The 21,213-nt window shown below is 38.2% G+C and overlaps 1 protein-coding gene across 1 annotated transcript in view; it reads left to right on the top strand.

The window, feature by feature from the left end:
* PRKCA (protein kinase C alpha) overlaps window positions 1–21,213 on the top strand; it is a 255,726-nt gene that overhangs the window by 150,388 nt on the left and 84,125 nt on the right. Inside the window, exon 4 of the mRNA XM_081319564.1 lies at window positions 20,349–20,460. Coding sequence (XP_081175690.1) covers window positions 20,349–20,460 — 112 coding nt within the window. The remainder of the gene's footprint in view (window positions 1–20,348; window positions 20,461–21,213) is intronic.

Genomic DNA, 21,213 nt, shown 5'->3' with positions numbered 1-21,213 from the left:
ATGGGGAAAAATTCAAAAAGAATTGGAGAGTTGGGAAAAATTGCAATTGTCTTTACTGGGAAGAATTGCAGCAGTGAAAATGAATGTCCTGCCTAAATTTTTATTTTTATTCCAAATGATACCGATTCTTAAAAAAGACTCTAATTTGGAAGAATGGCAACGGGGTATCAATAAATTTGTGTGGGCAGGGAAAAGGCCACGAGTTAAACTTAAGATTATGCAGGACACTCGTGAAAGAGGTGGTCTTAAAATGCCTAATCTTAAATTATATTATGAAGCTGCTGCGTTGTCAGGAATAAGTGATTGGATTAATTTGACACAAGGGAGATTATTAAATCTTGAGGGCCACGACTTATTTGGCTGGCATGCATATTTGTTGTATGATAAGAAGGTAGATAATGTATTTAAAGTGCATATTTTAAGACAGGCATTGTTGAGAGTTTGGAAGAAGTATAGACATAAGTTAGACTACAAGATGCCGTTGTGGGCAATCCCGAAACATGCAATTGAAAACATAAATGTTGGCTTCAAACATGATGTGACTACGTATAAGGAGATCTTAAGCTTGGAAAGGAACCTCTGGTGTTTGAAGCCGTACAATCTCTTGCGAGATGAGAAGATCGTTCAAACTTGGTTTCAATATACTCAATTACGTGCCAGGTGGAAAGAAGATCAGAAAATTGGTTTCTCAATGACTGATGAAAATTTGATAAAGCAAATTAGAAACCAGGGTCCAGCACATATCAAACGGATTTATCTTGCATTGATAGATATTGACTCAGAAACAGAACTTGTTAAAGACTGTATGATAAAATGGGCCCAGAATATTCAAGAAGTTATTACAATGGACACGTGGGAAAAGATCTGGGTGAGGAACGTAAAATTTACGCAAGCCAAAACCTAAGAGAGAACTTTTATAAAATGTTTTATAGATGGCATTTAGATCCTAAAAAGCTTGCAAGTATGTATCCGAATTATCAACCTAAATGCTGGAGGTGTGGTGGCGAAGATGCAACGTATTTTCATATATGGTGGACCTGCAAAAAGGTTAAGGCTTTTTGGATAAAAATTTGGTGGAATATGCAGAAGATCTTCAAGCAAAGGATAAAGTTTTGTCCGCAATTGTTTTTATTGGGCATAATTACAGATGCTACTGTTGTGGACATTAAGTTGATGTTGAACTTAATCACAGCAGCAAGACTCTTTGTTAGGCATATGGTGTTAGCCTACAATGTTGGGTTGAAAATATATTAACCATAATGCTATGTCTTTAAGAAGTTAATTGGCCAATGGGTGTGTAAGTGTTCTCATGGCCATAAGAGGAAGCTAGGAACTTAGCTTCTTTCTCTCTCTGAATTCACTGCTTTCTACTATTACTGTTTTTGCTCTGCTGTTGGTTTACTACTGTTGTAAGCTGAACTGTGTATTGACCTCTGGACCGGTAAGAAGACTTTGTATTTTGGATTGCTACTTGGACTGTTTATTTTTTGACTGTGCATTTTTGTTTTTACACCACCTCAAAGTAAAATATTTTTTGCTTTTAGAACTCAGTGTATTTCTGTGTGTGACTTTTACTGCTCTCAGTGCCCTTCCTTGTCTGTGCAACTCTTTGGTAGCACAAGGAGACCTCTGCACAATAAATTCCTTATCACTGGTTATGGGCCCAGGCCTGTACTGAGAGTTAGTACACACAGTATTGCTAGCTGAGTTTGTATTTGGTGTAAAATGGCACAGGAACTGTTGTCAGGCATCTCCTGGATAACCCGGTTGGATGGGACAAACTATGTTTCCTGGTCCACAAAATGCTGCTTGCTTTTGCGCAAGGAAGGACTATGGGCTGTTGTAAATAACCCACCAGATACTACTGCTTGGGATCCAGATGACGAAGAGGATGTAAAGAACTTAGACAACTTTAAACGTAGCAACGAGAAAGCTCTTTGCATTATTGGACTAACACTGAATGACCAGCAGCTTGTCCATATTCGTGGTGAGGAGTCTGCTGCTAGGTGTTGGGATGTTTTGCGAAGGCTTTATGTTCGTGACAGTGTGGGTGCACATATACACCTTACACGTAAGCTGTTTAGGGCTCGTCTGCAGAAGAATGGAGATATGCTGACCCATTTAAATTACATGAAGGCAACTTTTCAAGAGCTTCATGAAAAGGAGCTGATTTTTTCAGAGTTGCATCAGGTCTACATTATTCTGTCATCTTTGGATGAGAGTTATGATGGGTATGTTTCTTCTTTGGAAGTCCTGACCAGAGAGGAACTGACATTGACTAACATTACTGGGAGACTGCTGGAAGAGTCCAGAAGGAGGCGTGACAGAGACCAGCTGAGAGAGACACAGCCACGAGAGAAGCAGCAATTCACCACTGCTTACAACGTCAAGAAATGTTATTCTTGTGGGGCTACAGGGCATATAGCCAAATTCTGTAGAAAGGGTAAAAAACAGAATGTGAATAGCAGTGGGAAGGCTCAGAAGGGCATTGGTTTGGCTATTTCTGGTGAACCAACATCCAGAAACAATGAATTGTGGGTTGTTGATAGTGGGGCTTCACAATGCATTACTAAAGTGAAAGAGAGGTTTGTTAATATGAAAAACAGCAACCAATATGTTTCACTGGCCAATGGTTGGAGGATGAAGGCCTCTGGTGAAGGTAATTCCTATTGTCCATGCATTGATGAACAGTTACCTATGTTATATATACCTAAGCTAAGATTCAACCTGTTATCTGTAAGGGAATTGGTTAAGGTTGGGTTTGTGGTAACATTCAGAGGGGAGCAATGCACTATTGAGAGGAATGGAACCTGTGTAACTGCTAATTTGAAAAATGGTTTATTCGTTCTCACAAGTAACCAGGTTAGTACAGTTAAAGCTAACTCAATATGTGAGAACAAGAAGCCACATGATGAATGTATACATTTATTGCATAGGCGGTTAGGGCATGTAAACTTTAACTCACTACGTAAAACAGTGGAATTAGTAGAAGGAGTTAAACTGAAGCCATGTAGTAAGTATTTGAATTGCAATGCCTGTAATCAGGAAAAGAGCAAGGCAACTCCTGCAAACAGGATAAACGGCTTCAAAACAACTGTTCCTTTGGAAGTTGTGTTTGCTGATTTAATTGGACCCATGAAGCCAAGTTTAGGAGGATCATGTTATATTTTAAGTATCCTGGACCACTACTCTCGTTATGGTTTTTGTTATCTGCTTAAGTCAAAGGCAGACACTTTCCAACAATTTGCAAACTGGCTGAAGTTTGTGGAGAGAAAAACAAAGAGAAAGGTTCAGTGCATAATTACTGATAATGGTACTGAATTTACAAACAACCGTTTTGTTGATATGCTACAATCAGCTGGCATTGAGCATAAACATTCAGCCCCTTATAGGCCTCAACATAATGCATTTGTTGAGAGACGTGGGCAAACATTACAAGCCATGATGAGAACTATGTTAAGAGATTCTGGCTTAACAGATAGACTGTGGGGGGAGGCAGCAAAATGTGCAAACCATGTTCTGAATATAGTTGTTAATACTTCTACTGGTAAAATACCATATACTATATGGCATGGTAAAAAACCAAACCTTGATTACCTGCACACATTTGGCACCCCAGCTTGGGTCCACATTCCTGCACAACTCAGGAGTAAAGGCCAACATAGGGCTAGGCAATTATACTTCGTAGGTTACGAAGCTAACCACAGATCCTATCGTTTCTGGGAACGAGGCACAACTAATGTATATAACAGTGCTAGTGCAAAGTTCCTTGAGCACGTTGGTTGGGATAGGTTAGAGCAAGTAACTGTTAATACTGATCCTCTAGTGTTTGAGGACTCCTCTGATAACGTAACTAGTAATGATAATACATCTCCTGTAAATATAAAAGATGAAGAGGAGATAGGGGAGATAAAAGAGGAATCAGAGGAAGGAAAGGAGTCAGAAACTCAAAGCCCTGTAATTCCTTGGCGTTCAATGCGTATCAGACATCCACCTGATCGCTATGAAGCTAGTATAGTATGTCAAGTTAGTGTAGAGCCATCTAACTATGATAAGATCAGGATGTATCCTGAAAAGGAACAGGCATCATGGAAAGCTGCAATGAACAGGGAGTTGAAGTCTTTGCAGAATCTTAACGTTTATGAGAAAGCAAAACTGCCACCTGGTGAGCAAGCTATAGGTTGTAAATGGATATATAAGTTAAAGAAAGGTGTAGACGGGACTGTAACCCATAAGGCACGTTTGGTTGCACAAGGTTTTGCCCAAACTACTGAGGATTATGACGAAGTGTTTGCACCCAGTCTAAGGGCAACTACTTTAAGAGCAGCTTTAGTATGGGCGGCTAAAAACCAATATATGGTTAATCATGTAGATGTTGAAACTGCATATCTACATGCTCCATTGCAACATACTATTTATTTAAGAATACCACCAGGATTGACCAGTGATAGAGACCATGATTGTTGGGAGTTAAAGAAAAGCCTCTATGGATTGAAACAATCAGGCTATGAGTGGAACAAATGTATAGTAAATGAGTTAAGTGCAATAGGTTTTGTAGCCAGTAATGCTGATCCTTGTTTGTTTAGAAGAGAACACAACGGAGCATTATCTTTTCTCTTATTATTCACAGATGATATTGCAATAATAACAAAAACTGAGTTAGAAGCACAAACTATCATTTCAAGATTGCAAAATAAATTCACAATTAGAAATCTTGGAGAAATTAGCCACTATTTGGGGTTAGATATTGTGAAAACAAATAGGGGTTTTAAGGTGTCACAAGCCAGTAAAATATCTCAGTTATTAAAGAGATACAATATGGAAATGTGTAAACCAGCTAAAACTCCGATGGCTATGGATTTTAAGGACACTAATGTTGAGAGTCCTGTATTTGATAAGACTATGTACCAATCTTTGATAGGAAGTCTATTAGACAAAAACACATAAGCTTATCTACAATGGAGGCTGAATTTTCATGTCTATCAGTGTTATGTACAGAACTGCTAGTGTACAAACAATTATTGTTAGATATGGGTTTAAATGTAAATGATCCATTTATTGTGTATGAGGACAATCAAGCTGCGATAAAGATGGCTAATAATGCTGCAGTAAGAACAAGATCTAAACATACTGATCTTCGTTATTTGAATGTCAGACAATGTATCAAAGATAAATTAATACAGCTAGAGTACAGTATTGTTCATCTGATGTAAATATTGCAGACCATTTTACGAAGGTACAAAGTGCTGTGAAACACAATGCTAATTGTGAAAGAATGTGCATAAGATTGTAAGAGTTATATATTATTCTACCCAAAGGGGAGAATGTTAGGCATATGGTGTTAGCCTACAATGTTGGGTTGAAAATATATTAACCATAATGCTATGTCTTTAAGAAGTTAATTGGCCAGTGGGTGTGTAAGTGTTCTCATGGCCATAAGAGGAAGCTAGGAACGTAGCTTCTCTCTCTCTCTGAATTCACTGCTTTCTACTATTACTGTTTTTGCTCTGCTGTTGGTTTACTACTGTTGTAAACCTGAACTGTGTATTGACCTCTGGACCGGTAAGAAGACTTTGTAGTTTGGATTACTCCTTGGACTGTTGCTATTGTGTATGACTTGGACTGTTTATTTTTGACTGTGCATTTTTGTTTTTACACCACCTCAAAGTAAAATACTTTTTGCTTTTAGAACTCAGTGTATTTCTGTGTGTGACTTTTACTGCTCTCAGTGCCCTTCCTTGTCTGTGCAACTCTTTGGTAGCACAAGGAGACCTCTGCACAACAAATTCTTTAACACTCTTAATAGGTCAATATTGGAAAAAGGAGGAATTGCCGACTATAGAAGAATGGACTCTAAAAGTTTCGGACCTGGTGGAAATGGCAAAGATTTCGGCTTACTTGAAAGATCATTCGCAAGAACGTTATATTATGGAGTGGAAAAAGTGGATTAATTATATCCAGAACAAATATGGGACTAAAAAGTTTCATTTAGCATTTGAATAAGTTTTCTTCTCTTTTTTTTCTTTTTATATGTAATATTAGTATTGCTTGTAGTCATTTCATATGAGCTAGAGTGCGATAGAATTAGTAGTTTATTGTTGTTAGCATATGGATGTTTATGATTGTTCTTTGTTTTTATACCTTGTATTTAGCTCTGGGAAGTCGGGGGGGGGAATGGGGGGAGGGATAGGGAGGGTTAGGTAGGGGTGGGTGGAGGGAGGGGGGATTGTTAAAGATAAAATGTACTGTAAAACTTTTCAATTAAAAAAAAACAAAAAAACCCCTCAAACCTCATCATTCAGTCCTAATCGGCAAAAAGGGTTACCAGAGATAATTGTCAGTAAGCAAAAATCTGTGGCTGAAAATTATATGTGTGTATATATATGTATTGAAAAGGTACAGATAAATGGAAGCTAGTTTCATACTTTCAGTTTTTTAAATATTGAAATTCCAAGGACGGCACCTGGGAAGCATATTATATAAGGTCATGCCTACTTTCTAAACATTATGCATATGTACAGTACTTCACACCTTCTAGATAAATATGTGCTTCTTTCTTTTACATATTCAGTGAAAAGGGTATTATGTTTTCTGTATTTTATAATTTTATAACCTGTTCTAGATTTTAAACCAAGAAATAGGGAACAATGTATTCATGTCGTGGAATGTAAATCAGGATCTTTCTTTGTGCCTTGTATAGAACCAACACACAGAAGTCACAGAAGCTCTGAAAAATTTGTTTGACTGTTTTTAAATAGGTTTCCTTAGAAGATAAAACAGAATAGCCTTCCCTAAACTTTTTAATTTTGTGAAGTGATGAAGCTATTACTCCCAGGATCCCAGCAAGTGGTCCATTCTGGAAGTGATAGTCCTCAGATTTGGTGGACTCCAGGTTGGACAAACCAGTAAAAGCTGGCCTTCTTATACAAAGAACTATATTTAGCTTAGCAGGACTAAAGAATGTGTTGTGACTAATTCATACATCTCATTGCCACAGTTGGACAGATTCACACATCCGATCAAGTTATAAGCCAGGGTTTTTGCAGCTGAAGCCCCCTATCCTTGAGATGCCTACAAAAGCTTTGGCCCCTGGTGTTTCTAATTTTTACTATGATAGAAACAACATTGTTTTAAAAATCTGTGGAAAGTGACGATACTATTTCAACTTACTTAAATATAAGTGCAAATGGCATGAAGTCAGATGAACTTTCATCCTGGAAAAGTCCATAATATTTTTTGAAACGGCCTCCAACTATGCAAAGGCTAAATCTTGGCCTGAAAAACATTGTTCCTCTCTAATGAAAGCAGACCCAATACAGGAATCCAAAGCTAAGCAAATTACATTATGGCTTTGAATGATGCATGAACCAAATCACTATTTCATGCTACTGAGGGCAATGCCTGTTTTGAGTACGGCTGAAAAAAATGTTCAAATAATGTCTGTATGTTTTTCCAAATCCAACCTGCCTGGGCTTGCTAAGAGCATTAGCATACAACTGGGCCTGTTAACATTCTGGGTATACAGAGAGATTTTTAGTTAAACTCAGTTTTATGTGCTTAGCTGGTGAGCTGGAGCAGGAGAGGATGGTGCAATTTGGGGATGGGGGGGATGTATTTTTATGATGAAATTATGTATTGTCATGGTTTTAATTACATGTTTTTGTTGGTTTGTCACATTTATAACATTTCACTGGAAGAAATTGTGATATTAATTGAATAAGCAAATCAGCACTGCAAAGATGTGATGCCAGGTACACATCCCTTTAAATCCAGGATTCTATTTTTCAAGCTACTGCCTTTATCAGGGGTACCCTAGATGAATAATTGACCAGGTATCTTCTGTAATAAGAGCCCAGTGATGCATATTTCTACTATGCCTGTAAAGAAACCTGCACTCTTAGCATTCAATGCATAATTCTGTGTTTTGACCATATACTTATTTCAAGTCATGGGCCATCTGGAGCGCTCTGTGTAGGCTGCTTTCATCAACTGCCTCTTGCTTTTAGAGCTCTTAATGTGCCCTTTCACTGACACAGGAAATTCAAAAGAGCATCTTGAAACAGCAAGGGCTATCAGATCTGAAATGTTACTGAGATGTGCTGGTATAGCTGCAAAACGAGGAGTCATTTTTAAAAAATGCAGCTGAAATTTGTTTTCCAAGAGCTAAAGAAGTTGCTTGGGCTGAGACACAGACAAGGGAGTTCTCTGTAAACCAGGCTTCCCCAGTCTAAATGATATCAGTCTGTGGATAACTCCCATCACACCAATCCTTACATTTAGTTTTTTTAATTCTTCAGTTTACAAAACAGACTGGAAAACCAGAATATAAACTGACAAGCAAACAGCACTTCCTTACTAGCATTGATGTTGTTATCTAGTTAGGGTAATGAAACGTTTGCAAGAAAACAAGCAAGCCCAGAGAGCGAGCACCAAGGACCCCTCAGACTGGACAACCTCTGACTTGAAAACTCTGGGTGGATCCCATTGGATCTAAATGCCATTCAATTCATTGATCTTGCAGCTTCTTTGAGAATACCTTAAATGTGATGGAAAGGCAGACTTTCCTAACTTGGGAATTTCCAGGTATATGGGTTTTGATCTCAGAAACTCAGCAATGGATGTCCTGGTCATGGGATTCTGGAAATTGGGATCCGCAAGTCAGGAAAGATTGTGCTGGCTGGCTGCAAAAATCCTGAAATAGGACTAAATGTGTGCAAATCCCCGATGGTAAATCTTCTCAGTAAGAAATGTGTCCTGGATATTTAAAACTAGACTAGTATAATCTAGCGTTTTCTAGGATATTACTAGTTCTCAAAATTGTAGCCCAAACATAACTGAATAACAACAGGTTGGGAAAAAGCAGTGTTAAAATCACTGGCTCTGAGACCTGACTTGAACTCAGGCACAATTTGTAATGGCCATTCATTAGACAGCTGGCTATATTTCTGTATCATCTCTCTTTGAAAGGGGAGAAGATGGTTCATGTCTTTCTCATCACAGTTAGAATCCATCAACCTTAATTTGAATTTCCGTTGTTTGTCTAGAGTGGCCCATAGTAATTTAGCAGTCAAATTGATTTTCAGAGGAGTAAAAGATGAATAATTAACTTTCTTTCTGAACATTTCAGAATCCATTTGTAGAATAGATTCCTAGAAGATTAATTCTGCGAGGATAACCTAGCTGGGCTTTTTTTTTGGAGGGGTGTGTGTGTGTGTGTGGGGAGGGGAGATACAGCTGAAAAGAGAAAGGATTAAATAATATGTGCCAGTCAATCAGTTAACAGGCTGGAAGTTTCCTTGATCAACAGTGAGCACTTCCTTCCTTTTGTTTTAAAATAGTATGGGAAAATTATGTTCCCATAAGAGCTGAACATGTTCCTTCAGATTATAAAAAATAGGCAGAAAGAACTCTTCAATAAATGTCTTCCTTTTATTTAATAAATAGGGTCAATAGAATGTTGTCTAATGCACCCTAATATTTGCAGAACTAATGTTTAAAATGACACAATAAAGCAATATTTATGTTAGATCTTCTAAAGTTAGAAAAAATAATGTTACAGTTTTCTGTCATAAAAAAGAGAAGGACACAAGAGAGAGAGAGAATCTGTTTGGTCTGATGATTAAGGCATCAGGTTAGAAACCAGGAGACTGTGAGTTCTAGTTCCACCTTAGGCATGAAAAGCAGCTGGGTGATTTTGGGCCGATCACCTACCTCACAGGTTTGCTGTTAGGGGGAAAATATGAGGAGAAAAGGTATGTTTGCTGCAGAAAATCAGAAATATAGTAGTAATAAATGCTGTATTAAAGTAGGCATTTAAAGGCTGTTGTAGTAAAAATCTAAAAAAAAGTTTAGAGAAGAGAGTGTTGAGCATGGCATCAGCACAGAGAAAACCCAGCTGTGAGCCTTTAGCAGTAACTCTTGAAATACATACCTCAACCTCCCCTTATGAATTCTCTCAGTGATTGACTAAGATATATAACAATGAAAGAATCATGCAGATATTCAAGTCTTAAGTTATTTAAGGCTTCATAGGTCATAATCAGAATCTCGAAACATGTTTGGTAACTGATTGGTAGCCAGCCTGCAAGGTTGCATTATGTTGCAGTGAAGGCTCTCACAGGCCACACAAAGGGAAGAAACAAGTGGATGTAAAGTGTTGGTTTTTGGAAAGTTAAATTCCAGCTCTTCAACTGAAAAGTTTCCATCCTGTTACAGACCCCATGAAAATTTGAAAACATCAAAGAAATTCACAAAATAATAAAACTGAATATAATATTAGAAGTTGCACTGTTAACAAAATTAGCCAAACTTTTATCCGTTGGTGATATAATGTCCTCCTTTTCCTTTTATAAGGACGTATACTATATTCAGTATTTTCACCAATAAGCAACAGTAACTGTCTTCTCAATAAGGATTTTTTTTTACAAATTTAATGAAAGCAATTCCTTTAGGGCTACCAGAAAATAGATAAATCATTGCCTGGCTATCCCAGGCAAAATATGAGTTACCAGCTTTGATTGTGCTTGTAATATCCAAAATATCCAAAATGTTCTATATCTGATCGATACTGACCTTATTCTAAGCAGAATATGCTACAGGTGTAAGATGGATAACCTAGTCTTATTTTCCTGTACATTACTAAAAAGTAGGATGGCATCTGTTGATCCGAGTTCTCAAGCTAGACTCTAGACATGAAATGTCAACATTGACCTCAATATTCATACATTTATTTGCAGCAGAAACAAATATAAAGAAATAGTTAGCTTAGTTGCTTTATCATAAGCAAGAATGAAGCCATTACACAAATAATGTACTAGAGAAGGCAAAAATCAAGCTTTCACTCTTTGTGTTTCAGGGTTCCAATTCTAAGTATTTTTCTCTAGCTATTTTCCAACACCCTTCAGATTGGGAAGCACCTGCCTGATGGTGATACAGGCCTGGCCGCTGCTGATTCCTCCCTCACACCTTCATTCTTTACAAACTGTGACAGACCAACAGAGGCCAACCTTGTGAGGACCTTGGTTTACGGCCACCTTTCTTATCTCCTACCTTTAATTTGTTTTATTTACATTTTAATAGTCTTCAATCCTTCGCATAATGTTACTTACCCTAAAAAGAAATAGTGCAATAAGTATATGTACCGTATATAATCATTGGGTAAATACGTTCTTCGAGATTGGTTATACTTATTCCTTTTATGAAGTCTAGCATACGGTTTAGCAATGTGTTGCATAATATGTAACTTTTTATCTGTATCTTGACCCAGAATATGTTAAAAGCATGGAAAGAATTTGGGCATGAGAAATATAAAAACAGAACAAGAAACTGTGAGCCAACAGTAGATGGTTCCTTGGCACAGCTCATACACCTAAAAAGTTCTTCCTGAATGTTGTGAGAAAGAGCACATCCTGAGCAAGGTTCTGCTATGATGATTCTGCAGCTGTTTTAGGCTGAATCCACTCAAATTTTCATTCCTTTGTGCATTCATTATTTTGTATTCAGAATGACAATATTCTGACACACTATTCTATTCATCTGATAGTTAACTGAGTTAATTATTAAAAGCAGAAGCTGTAAAGATATAATGCAGGAAAAAAGAGACTGGTTAAACAGTCCCATGATGATGTATGGATTGTGATAAGTTCCAATCTATCCCAAAGATGCTGGTTTCTTTTCAATTAAATATTCCACAGGAATTAGTTTTTAGGGACTTATTGATATATTTCACTGCTCATAACAAAACTGAGGTTGCATCAGTTTTCAAGAACTTTCAAAAATAGAGCACTATTTTAGTCTAGTTCAGGGGTGTCAAACTCAATTTCATTGAGGGCCGCATCAGCATTGCAGTTGCCCTCAGGGGGCCGGGTGGATATGGCCTGAGTGTGTATGGCCTACTGGGTGGGCATGGCCAGCTCTACATCGTTCGCATCAAGGGTGCCTATAGGGGCCTGGTCAGGAGTGGGACAGATCTGGGGGTCTCTGGCAGAAGGAGGGTCTCTGGCCCAGGGCCAAGGCAGTGGGGGCCGTACCCTCACTGTTTCCAGGATGGCTTCGCGGGCTGCATGAAACCACTTCGCGGGCCGGATCTGGCCCCCGGGCCTTGTGTTTGACATGTCTGGTCTAGTTGTTAAGACATCAGGCCAGAAACTAGGAGACTGTGAATTCTAATTCTGCATTAGGCATGAAAGCTGGCTGGGTGATTTTGGGCCAGTCACTTTCTCTCTCAGTCCATCCCACCTCACAGGGTTGTTGTAGGAAAAAAATAGGAAAGAAAGAAAATTATGTTCGCCACCTTATTTATAAAAATAATAAAAACGGGATTAAAAAATGTGCATTGCTGGTATGTCAAAAAACATTGCTCACTGAGTTTGTGGTAGATTAAAAATTACTTGCAGGTATAAAAAGTATGTGAGAGCAGATATTGCACTTCTAAACCTCTTTTTTTATTGAAAAGTTTTACAAAAACAAAGTTTTACAATCACCAAATCCCCCCACCCCAAAACCACCCACTTCCCCCCCCACTTCCCAGAGCTGAATACAGGATTATAGTTATAATAATCATGCTAAGCTTGTAAGCCGCCCTGAGTCTTCGGAGAAGGGCGGGATATAAATGGAATTAAAATAAAAATAAATAAATAAATAAATATTCTAAATAAGAATTATGCAAATATACAATTAACCAAATTCATAATGTGCTTTAACTCCCCTTTAACATAACTACAATCAAAGTACCAATAACAATATCCCACTAAAATCTACTCATAAGCTAAATGGAACTTTTTAGTATTTGTTCTAAATATAATCTATCCATCTCCTCCAAACTGAAATATATCTTTCCTGTGAATGATCTTTCAAATACACAAAAAATAAACATCTCTGCAAGATTCGAAACTTAAGACACCCATTCTTCTATAATAAACAAACTATCCTTCTTATATTCAACATCAAATTAGTTTCTTTAACATCACAATCTACAATAATACCCCATTATCCAGTGAATTCAAAATAAGACTAGCATCCCAAACCTTTTCTATCAAGGTACCTATGCATATTTATAACAAAAGATTCTTTCATATATTTTCTGTAAGAACAAGTCTGTCTCTCATATTCCTTTCCCGCCATAATTCCAGATCTTCCTTCAAATCAAAAAAAGCTTTAGGCAATTTCGAATTAAAAAAGTTTTTAGAGAATCCCTTCTTGTCTTCAAACGGCACCAAAACTCCATTCCAGTCCCCCATCATAATAACAAATTTATAATCCAGTTTGATTAGTCTCTGATGTAAAAATTTAAAGAATTTTTACTATTGTTGACTTGGAGCATATAATCCAATAAAAAGAACTTAATACAATATGTGTCTCTTGTAAACAAACGTCATTTTTATGTTGTTTCAGACTTTCTTTCCTTTCTGTGGTGAATTTAAACCATTAACATTCCATGTCAGGAACTTCACCATCTCTGATGACCATGAGCCTTTGGAACATGGCCTAAAGATCAGCTATTGCTCTCTTCGGACGTACTCCCCCCACAAGCTCTGAAACAGCCGCATCTTGCGTAACTGGGCCAGTTATAGGCTTTTGTTTTTGCTCTTTTTCCATACGCTTATATGCAGCTCTTGTTATCCTCTGTTCTTTTGGGTCTTTCTTTAATGCCAAACTCTGCTCCGTAGACTCCGCCTGCCGCATCTCCTCAAGAGGCAATGACATTGCCCCTTCACTCAATTGTTTATCTTCTTGTCTTACTTCTGTTCTTTTGATTCGAGGAGACGGTGGTAAGCCTGCTTTCAGGACCTTAGTATAAAAATCTTTTGCTTTTAAAATTGTATCCAATCTGTATCTGGTCCCTGCATAATTTACCACAATTCCAATAGGTATTTCCCATCTGAACTGGATTTGTCGCTTCTTAAGCTCATCAGACAGAAAGGCAAAATCTTTCCGTTTTCTAAGAATTTTTGGAGGTATCTCCTTTAAAATCATAATATCTTGGCCTGCAATTTGAAATTTTTCCCGATAAAAAGCCTGGATAATAGAATTTCTGGTTAATCTTCTGGAAAAATAAATCACTACATCTCTAGGTAAATTTTTTTGTCTAGCAATCCAGGAGTTAACCCTAAATGTCTTATCCATTTCCTTAAGTAATTCTTTAGGTTCACATTTCAAAACAGGAGCCGCTGCTCGTGCCACTTCCCATTCCAAGTCTTCTTTAGGATTCTCTTTGAGGCCTCTGATACGCAAAGCAAACTCCATATTCTTATATTCTAATATAGTAAGTTCATCTTCTGTTCTGTCAATCTTGGCCTCTGCTCTGTCAATCTTCTGTTCAGCATCAATGATTTTATTTTCCAAATTCTCCACATACTCCATAGCTGAGTCCACACGATCATCCAGGCGTTCTATATGTACAGCCAGACCCTGAAGTGCGAGCACTATATCTTCCCTCATCTGGTTGTTTTGGTTAACAAATTCTTCCCTTGTTTCCTTTATTTCCTGCTGCAAAACTTGTGTTAACTGCATCACAACTCGCTGAATATCTGTCAGTGTAAATGCAGGAGGTGGGGGGGGGAGGATGGTTGTACTGTAGGTTTAGAGATTGGAGGCCCTCCCCCATGTCTCGCAGCCATCTCTTAGGTTTCGATTTCCTCTTTCAAAGTTCAGGAAAAAAAAGAAAGAAAAAGGAAAAAAAAAAAAAGAAAAAGGGAAGAAAAAATAACAATTCACACAAAGTTCTTAACCTTCGATAACAGGCTTTCAAATAATCAAAATCCGATACTGGGTAAAGTCAGTTGCAAATTGTATCTCTTGCATTATAGCAAAATATAACAGTTTTCACTTCGCACAGGAAAGAAACATTCCAGCGCCATTTTTACTCCATTTCAAACTTGAAACTTGAAGAAGATAATGAAGCTGAGTTAAAGTTATAATCCAACTTAAAAATTCAGATCTTCCTGCTTTGCTCTGCCTGCTTCTCAAAGGACAAAATACTCACAGTCCCATCTAAGCAGCAGGTGCAGTTGTCGCGTCTGGTTCCGCTCGTTTTGGAGCGAAAACGTCCTGAGAGCGGAGAAAGCCTGGGCTCCGAGGGGGCTCACCCTGTTATCCCCCAAACTACTTGGGAGAATCACAGGGGAGCTCTACCTCTACCCAGGCAGGCTCGCCTCTCCCTCTTCTCCCGAGGGAGAAGCTCCAGCGCCGCGGGACACCTGATTTTTGCTGCCTCCGGGCGCTTTGACGCTTCCCAGGATCGGGCGGCTTCGGAACGCCGCCATTCGGCGCAGCAGCGCTACCAGAAGTCCTAAACCTCTTTTTTGAGTGGCTGTTTTTCAAAGGAAAAATAATCAATTCATGTTAGGCAGTATACAGGTTTCCAAATCAATATTAAGAGAAGTCTTTGCCTTCAACATAATTTGAATGAATTTCAACAAGGAATTGCAGGGATGGTTTGAATGAAATGGGTCAAGTAGGGCAGAATAGGAATAAAAGAAATATACAGTATAAGGAAGGAATGTTGCCCGTATGCCTATAGAGTTTTGAAGGTAAAGGAAGAATAAATGCAGTAACTGCAAGAAAAAGGGTATTTATATATGGTAAGAGTAAAATTTTTCCAGCAAGGGCAACTACATTCTAGAGCAATACAGTAAAGTAAGTTTTGAATTCAAAATGAAATGATGGGTCTATAGAGGGGATGATGGAGATCTATTGAGTTACGTTCATGGGTATAAATGATGCGGGTGAAGAAGGAGAGTGCAAAAGTTGGCTTGAAACTCAACATTAAGAAAACAAAGATCATGGCATCCGACCCTCTCAATTCCTGGCAAATAGATGGGGAAGAAATGGAAGTAGTGACAGATTTTATTTTCCTGGGCTCCAAGATCACCGCAAATGGGGACTGCAGCCAAGAAATTAAAAGACGCTCCTGGGGAGGAATGCTATGGCAAATCTAGATAGCACACTAAAAAGCAGAGACATCACCCTGCCAACAAAAGTGCATATAGTCAAGGCTATGGTTTTCCCAGTTGCAATGTATGGCTGTGAAAGTTGGACCATAAGAAAGGCTGAGCGTCAAAGAATTGAGGCCTTTGAACTATGGTGCTGGAAAAGATTCCTGCGAGTCCCTTAGACTACAAGGCAATCAAACCGGTCAGTCCTACAGGAGATCAACCCTGACTGCGCTTTAGAAGGCCAGATCCTGAAGTGGAAACTCAAATACTTTGGCTACCTAATGAGAAGGAAGGACTCACTGGAGAAGAGCTTAATGCTGGGAGAGGTTTGTTGTGATTCAGGGTCAGCCTGTGGGTTCGGCAGTTGGGTCGGACGACTCAGAGGAGGAGGGGGGTGTTGAAGAGCTTGCTGAGGGGGTTGGAGAGCTTGCTGAGGGGGTTGGAGAGCTTGCTGATGAGAGCCCTCAGCCAGGCCCCTCCCACCTGGTCACGACAGAGACCCAGCTGTGTGAGCCTGACAGCGTGGATGAAGATGACCCACTGCTGGCCCTGTTCAAGGACGCCCGACGCAGGAGGCAGTCAATCAGGAGTAAACAGAGGAAGGCAATGGGGCACCTCGGAAGGAGGCAGAGAGAAGCCACTCCCTGAACTGTATAAAAGGGGAATGCATGGGAGGGCTGGTTTGCTGAAGGCAACCGCTTGAATAGCTCCTGTTTCATGGTTCGTGTCTTGTTTTGCTCTGTTTTATGTTAATAAATTTGGCAGGCTTATTTATTTATTTTATTTTAATTCCATTTATATCCCGCCCTTCTCCGAAGACTCAGGGCGGCTTACAAGCTTAGCAGTAGCCTTCATTCTATGTATATGCCTGCTTATTAGGGCTTTCACACACACACCCAAGCGGCATTATTACAAAGTCAGCTTAATTGCCCCCAACAATCTGGGTCCTCATTTTACCTACCTCGGAAGGATGGAAGGCTGAGTCAACCTTGAGCCTGGTGGGATGCGAACCTGCACTAATTGCAGGCAGCTGGTGTTACTTAAGGAGGCATTAGCCCACTGCTCCACCAAGGCTACATTAGTTCCAGCCTCTTGCCTTCTTGTAAAAGGGGTTGTCCCTGCCTTTTCTGCAGGGCCAGTAGCAGGCTGGTACAGAACAAGGTTGAGGACAAGAGAAGAAGGGGACGATAGAGAATGAGGTGGCTGGATGGAGTCACTGAAGCAGTAGGCATGAGCTTAAATGGACTCCAGAAGATGGTAGAGGACAGGAAGTCCTGGAGGAACGTTGTCCATGGGGTCACGATGGATCGGACATGACTTCGCAACTAACAACACTGTGTGTTTTCAAAATACATGTTACATTAAGTATAATGTACATTATCCCCATCTTCATCTGTGGAATATGACTTCTAAGGATAAACTTTCTAGTTTTCCAGCATTCATCCTGGAAATTAGTTAGGACAAGATCATTGTTGACTATGTTGCCTTTTTTCTTTCCAACCTTTTAAGTGGGGTGGTTCTTCCAGGGTTTCCTAATTACACAAGTACCTTTTTTCCAGCAGCAGCATTTGGCACCTTAGAACTAATCTACAAATCTTTCAGGTAATTCTGAAATAAATAACTGTGGATCACTGCAGAAGTATCAACACTGACAACTTGAGGCAATACAGACCTAAGTTCCCTGGCTCACAGTAGTTTTTATTAAGAACTTAGATAGTGAAAAACCTTTAGGCTTACTAGCTCTTTTATGTATGCTGTAGGGAACTGTAGTAGGAGACATTAATTATTTTCTTTAGAAAGCAGTTTAATCCAGGCATCAAAATGAAATGAGTAAACTTTTCAACACTTCCATGCTATTAGTGAAACGGGTTTTTGGCATTACTTTATTATACTTAACCGGACTTACCAACATGTTCATATGCTGAGGACAATTTGTAAAAAGAAGTTACTGGTAGAAATGCATTGCCACATATCTCTGGTGTGTTTCCCAGTAATATTTCAAAATCATAATTTCTGAACAGCTATTTCTAATTTATCTGTCTGCAAAGTGACCACAATGCAGAAGACAGTCAGTTACTGGCCTGACTATTGCAGGTTTTCCAGCTGTAGAAGTTAATACATCATTTCTCAGAAGGCTAAGGTGATAATGTTAGTAAGTCATAAGTGTTGGTGTAGAGTTGGAGATTAATTGCCTATTGTCAAAACAAGTGGAAAGACAAGGAATTCATGTAGCTTTTGAGAAGAAATGCTGATTCCCCCCCCCCACACTTAGAATGCAATTGACTTTGGATTTGGAGAGATAAAGTGCTTATAAAGGAATTTCAGAAATGTAAATAATTGTATGGCAATGGTTTTTTAGCTTGTGTAATTCTTCCTTTTTCCAATTCCTTTTTCCAATTCCTGCTTCCAAAAGAAGTTGAAAGAAGATAGATATGAGAGCGAGAGAGACAGACAGACCGACAGACAGGATCGCAAATGCTAATCAAAGATCAGTAGCCTTTTAAAAATTTTATAGTGCCATACTTTTACTTCTGAGAGTTTTCAATGAGCTCTCAGCTTGAAACTATACATCATAGTCATTGACATCTTGTTGACATATAAGAAGTCTGAAATAGAGTTTATTGATCTTAACAGTTGTTTGTGATAGGCCTAAAGGTAGCAGATAATTCCATTTAATATATTTTGTACAAATTATTGAATTATTAATATCTTATCATTGAGTTGCACATTGTATAATTTTTAGGTGAATGTGCATCACATTTTTTAAAGTCACACAGTGAAGATTAATGAAAGCTTTGCCTCTGGAGTGCAGCTGAGCTTTCTGAACAAGGTGTCTAACATTTTTTTTATTAGATATTTTTATATGTCATTCTGCCTCCCCCTAGAGGGGCATTTTATATTCTTTTCCATTGTGGATATTTTTTATCTTTTATTTTTCATAAAATAATTTGGCATGAATAATGCACACAAGAATCTATCCAAAGAGTATCTATTCATGAAACTGAACACTTGTATTTCAATGTAGAATTTTTGGCAAGAACTAAAAAATTGCACTTTATTCATTAAACCGCTTCAGTCTTTCTGGATCTTTTGCTAGTGTAGATTTAAAAAAAATCTCTTTTAGAACCTCATTTATCTACAGATGTGTGCGTACATCAATAGACTGAAAAGATAACTTTGTATCTAACAAAAGCTCTAAACTTGATGCAGAAAATTGTTTGGATACAGATATGAGATTATCTTTTTGCTTGTATAATCTTGTATTGAAACATATTCTAATTGGTGTTGTTGTTCCTGCATTTTATAAGCTGGCAAGATTTTCTGATATTTGTGACTTGCATTAACTCTTTGATTTGTTTAATAGCTAAAAAATATACTGTACTTCCATGTAAATATTTGTAAAGGATTTTCTGTCTTGACCCAGAGAAAATGGACAATTTCTTTCCCAAACTCTATAAAAAAGGAATAAGGAGCATTATTATAGGAACATTGGAAGCTGCCTTAAAGTAAGGCACAGTATTTGACCTTCTCACATAGTCTTAAAGTATAAAAGGGTCTTTTTTTCATTGTGTGTAACTGTGTATTGGAAATGTCAACTATTAAACCTGCAGTTTAAACCAAGCACCTACCATCTCTTCTCTGTAAAATGGTTGTGTCTTAAGTTTAAGGCGGGGGTCTTCAAACTTGGCCCTTTTATGACTGGCTGAGGAATTCTGGGAATTGAAGTACACAAGCCATAAAAGGGCCATGTTTGAAGACCCCTGGTCTAAGTGATCTCACAGGCTACTCCAATTTTTGCCATCTGCAGGAGCTGCCTAAATTCTTGAGGAATCCCCTTGTAGGGCTGACAAGCTCTTGCTTTCTTGCTTTCCATTTTAGGGAATTATGGAGCAGTATATGGTTTTGTGGTCTGGGAGTATTTTTCTGGGACAAAACCAGATCCTGAGCAAAAAGCTAGAAGCTACAATTACAGTATTTTCTGATTAAAAACACAGAGCTTTGGCAACTGCTGCTTTCTTTCAGAGTCAGTCAGAAAACATCATCATCTCTGAAAGCATCACTTGAAGGAATGAGAATTCCTTGGGAGTAGTTTTAAGTTGTTGGTAAGAATGAAGAATAAGTTTTTCATACTATTTCAGCCAGTTCAATTTTCTTTATATCTTTATAAGATATAAAGTGTGTGTGTAATAAGATATTATTACACACACACTCAAGTCAAATGACTCTAATTTTGTTATATTACAGGGTTTTATTTATTTAAGGAACACACAATTATTGACGATGGAGATATGTATTCTGCAAGGAGTTGTACATGGATTTTAATTCAGAAACTTACATGTAATGTTTGACATTAATGTCTTCAATTTCATTGATTAACAAGTAACATGACACTGTCATTTCTCTTCTTTTTAGGATCCCAGAAGCAAGCATAAGTTCAAAATCCACACGTATGGGAGCCCAACATTTTGTGACCATTGTGGTTCATTACTTTATGGACTTCTGCACCAAGGGATGAAATGTGACAGTAAGATATATATTTCATGCAGTTGTTTTAAAAAAAATCAATGAAGCCATTAGAATTTTGCCTAACTACTTTCCAGTAAAATTTATTGTAGTTCTTGTTAATTACAAGTGTAGCAGTCCATTTGAAATGAATATTTCAACACATCTAGCAAAAGACTGTAAATGAGAAGAGCTTTTTCTCATGTTGATTTTTCTATAGTCATATATTAATGGAAACTTACCGGAAGAAAGAAGCATTATATTCAATCAGCAGTTGACCTGCAATATTATGATAAAAGCATAAGCATTAAAAAATTAAGGATAGTTTGTGGCTTCATAATAATGCTTCATAATGCTTGTTCGCTATCCTTTTGTTTTGTTTTTTGTTTTGGTTGATTCACCCTTGCAAATTGCCACCACTTTTGTTCTGAGGAATTGACTTCCCCCTAAATAAAGCATTACGGTCATGTCCAAAAAGTGTGTGACATTTTGACTATTGCCACATGATTTCCACTGGAGCAACCCAGTGGAGCTGGCAACAGAAACCATTGCATCCAAGTCTCATACAAAAGATCCACGGGAGAATTCTCTTGCTATGTCATTCCCAGGGATTAGTTGAAATAGGGAAAACTAGAAGGATGTTGTTGTTGTTAGCTGCGAAGTCGTGTCCGACCCATCGCGACCCTATGGACAACATTCCTCCAGGCCTTCCTGTCCTCTACCATCTTCTGGAGTCCATTTAAGCTCACGCCTACTGCTTCAGTGACTCCATCTA

The sequence above is a fragment of the Vipera berus genome, assembly GCF_964194415.1.
Source record: "Vipera berus genome assembly, chromosome: 2".
Taxonomy (NCBI): domain Eukaryota; kingdom Metazoa; phylum Chordata; class Lepidosauria; order Squamata; family Viperidae; genus Vipera; species Vipera berus.
Note: the sequence above shows the minus strand (reverse complement) of the source record. Positions and strands in the feature narration are given on the sequence as shown.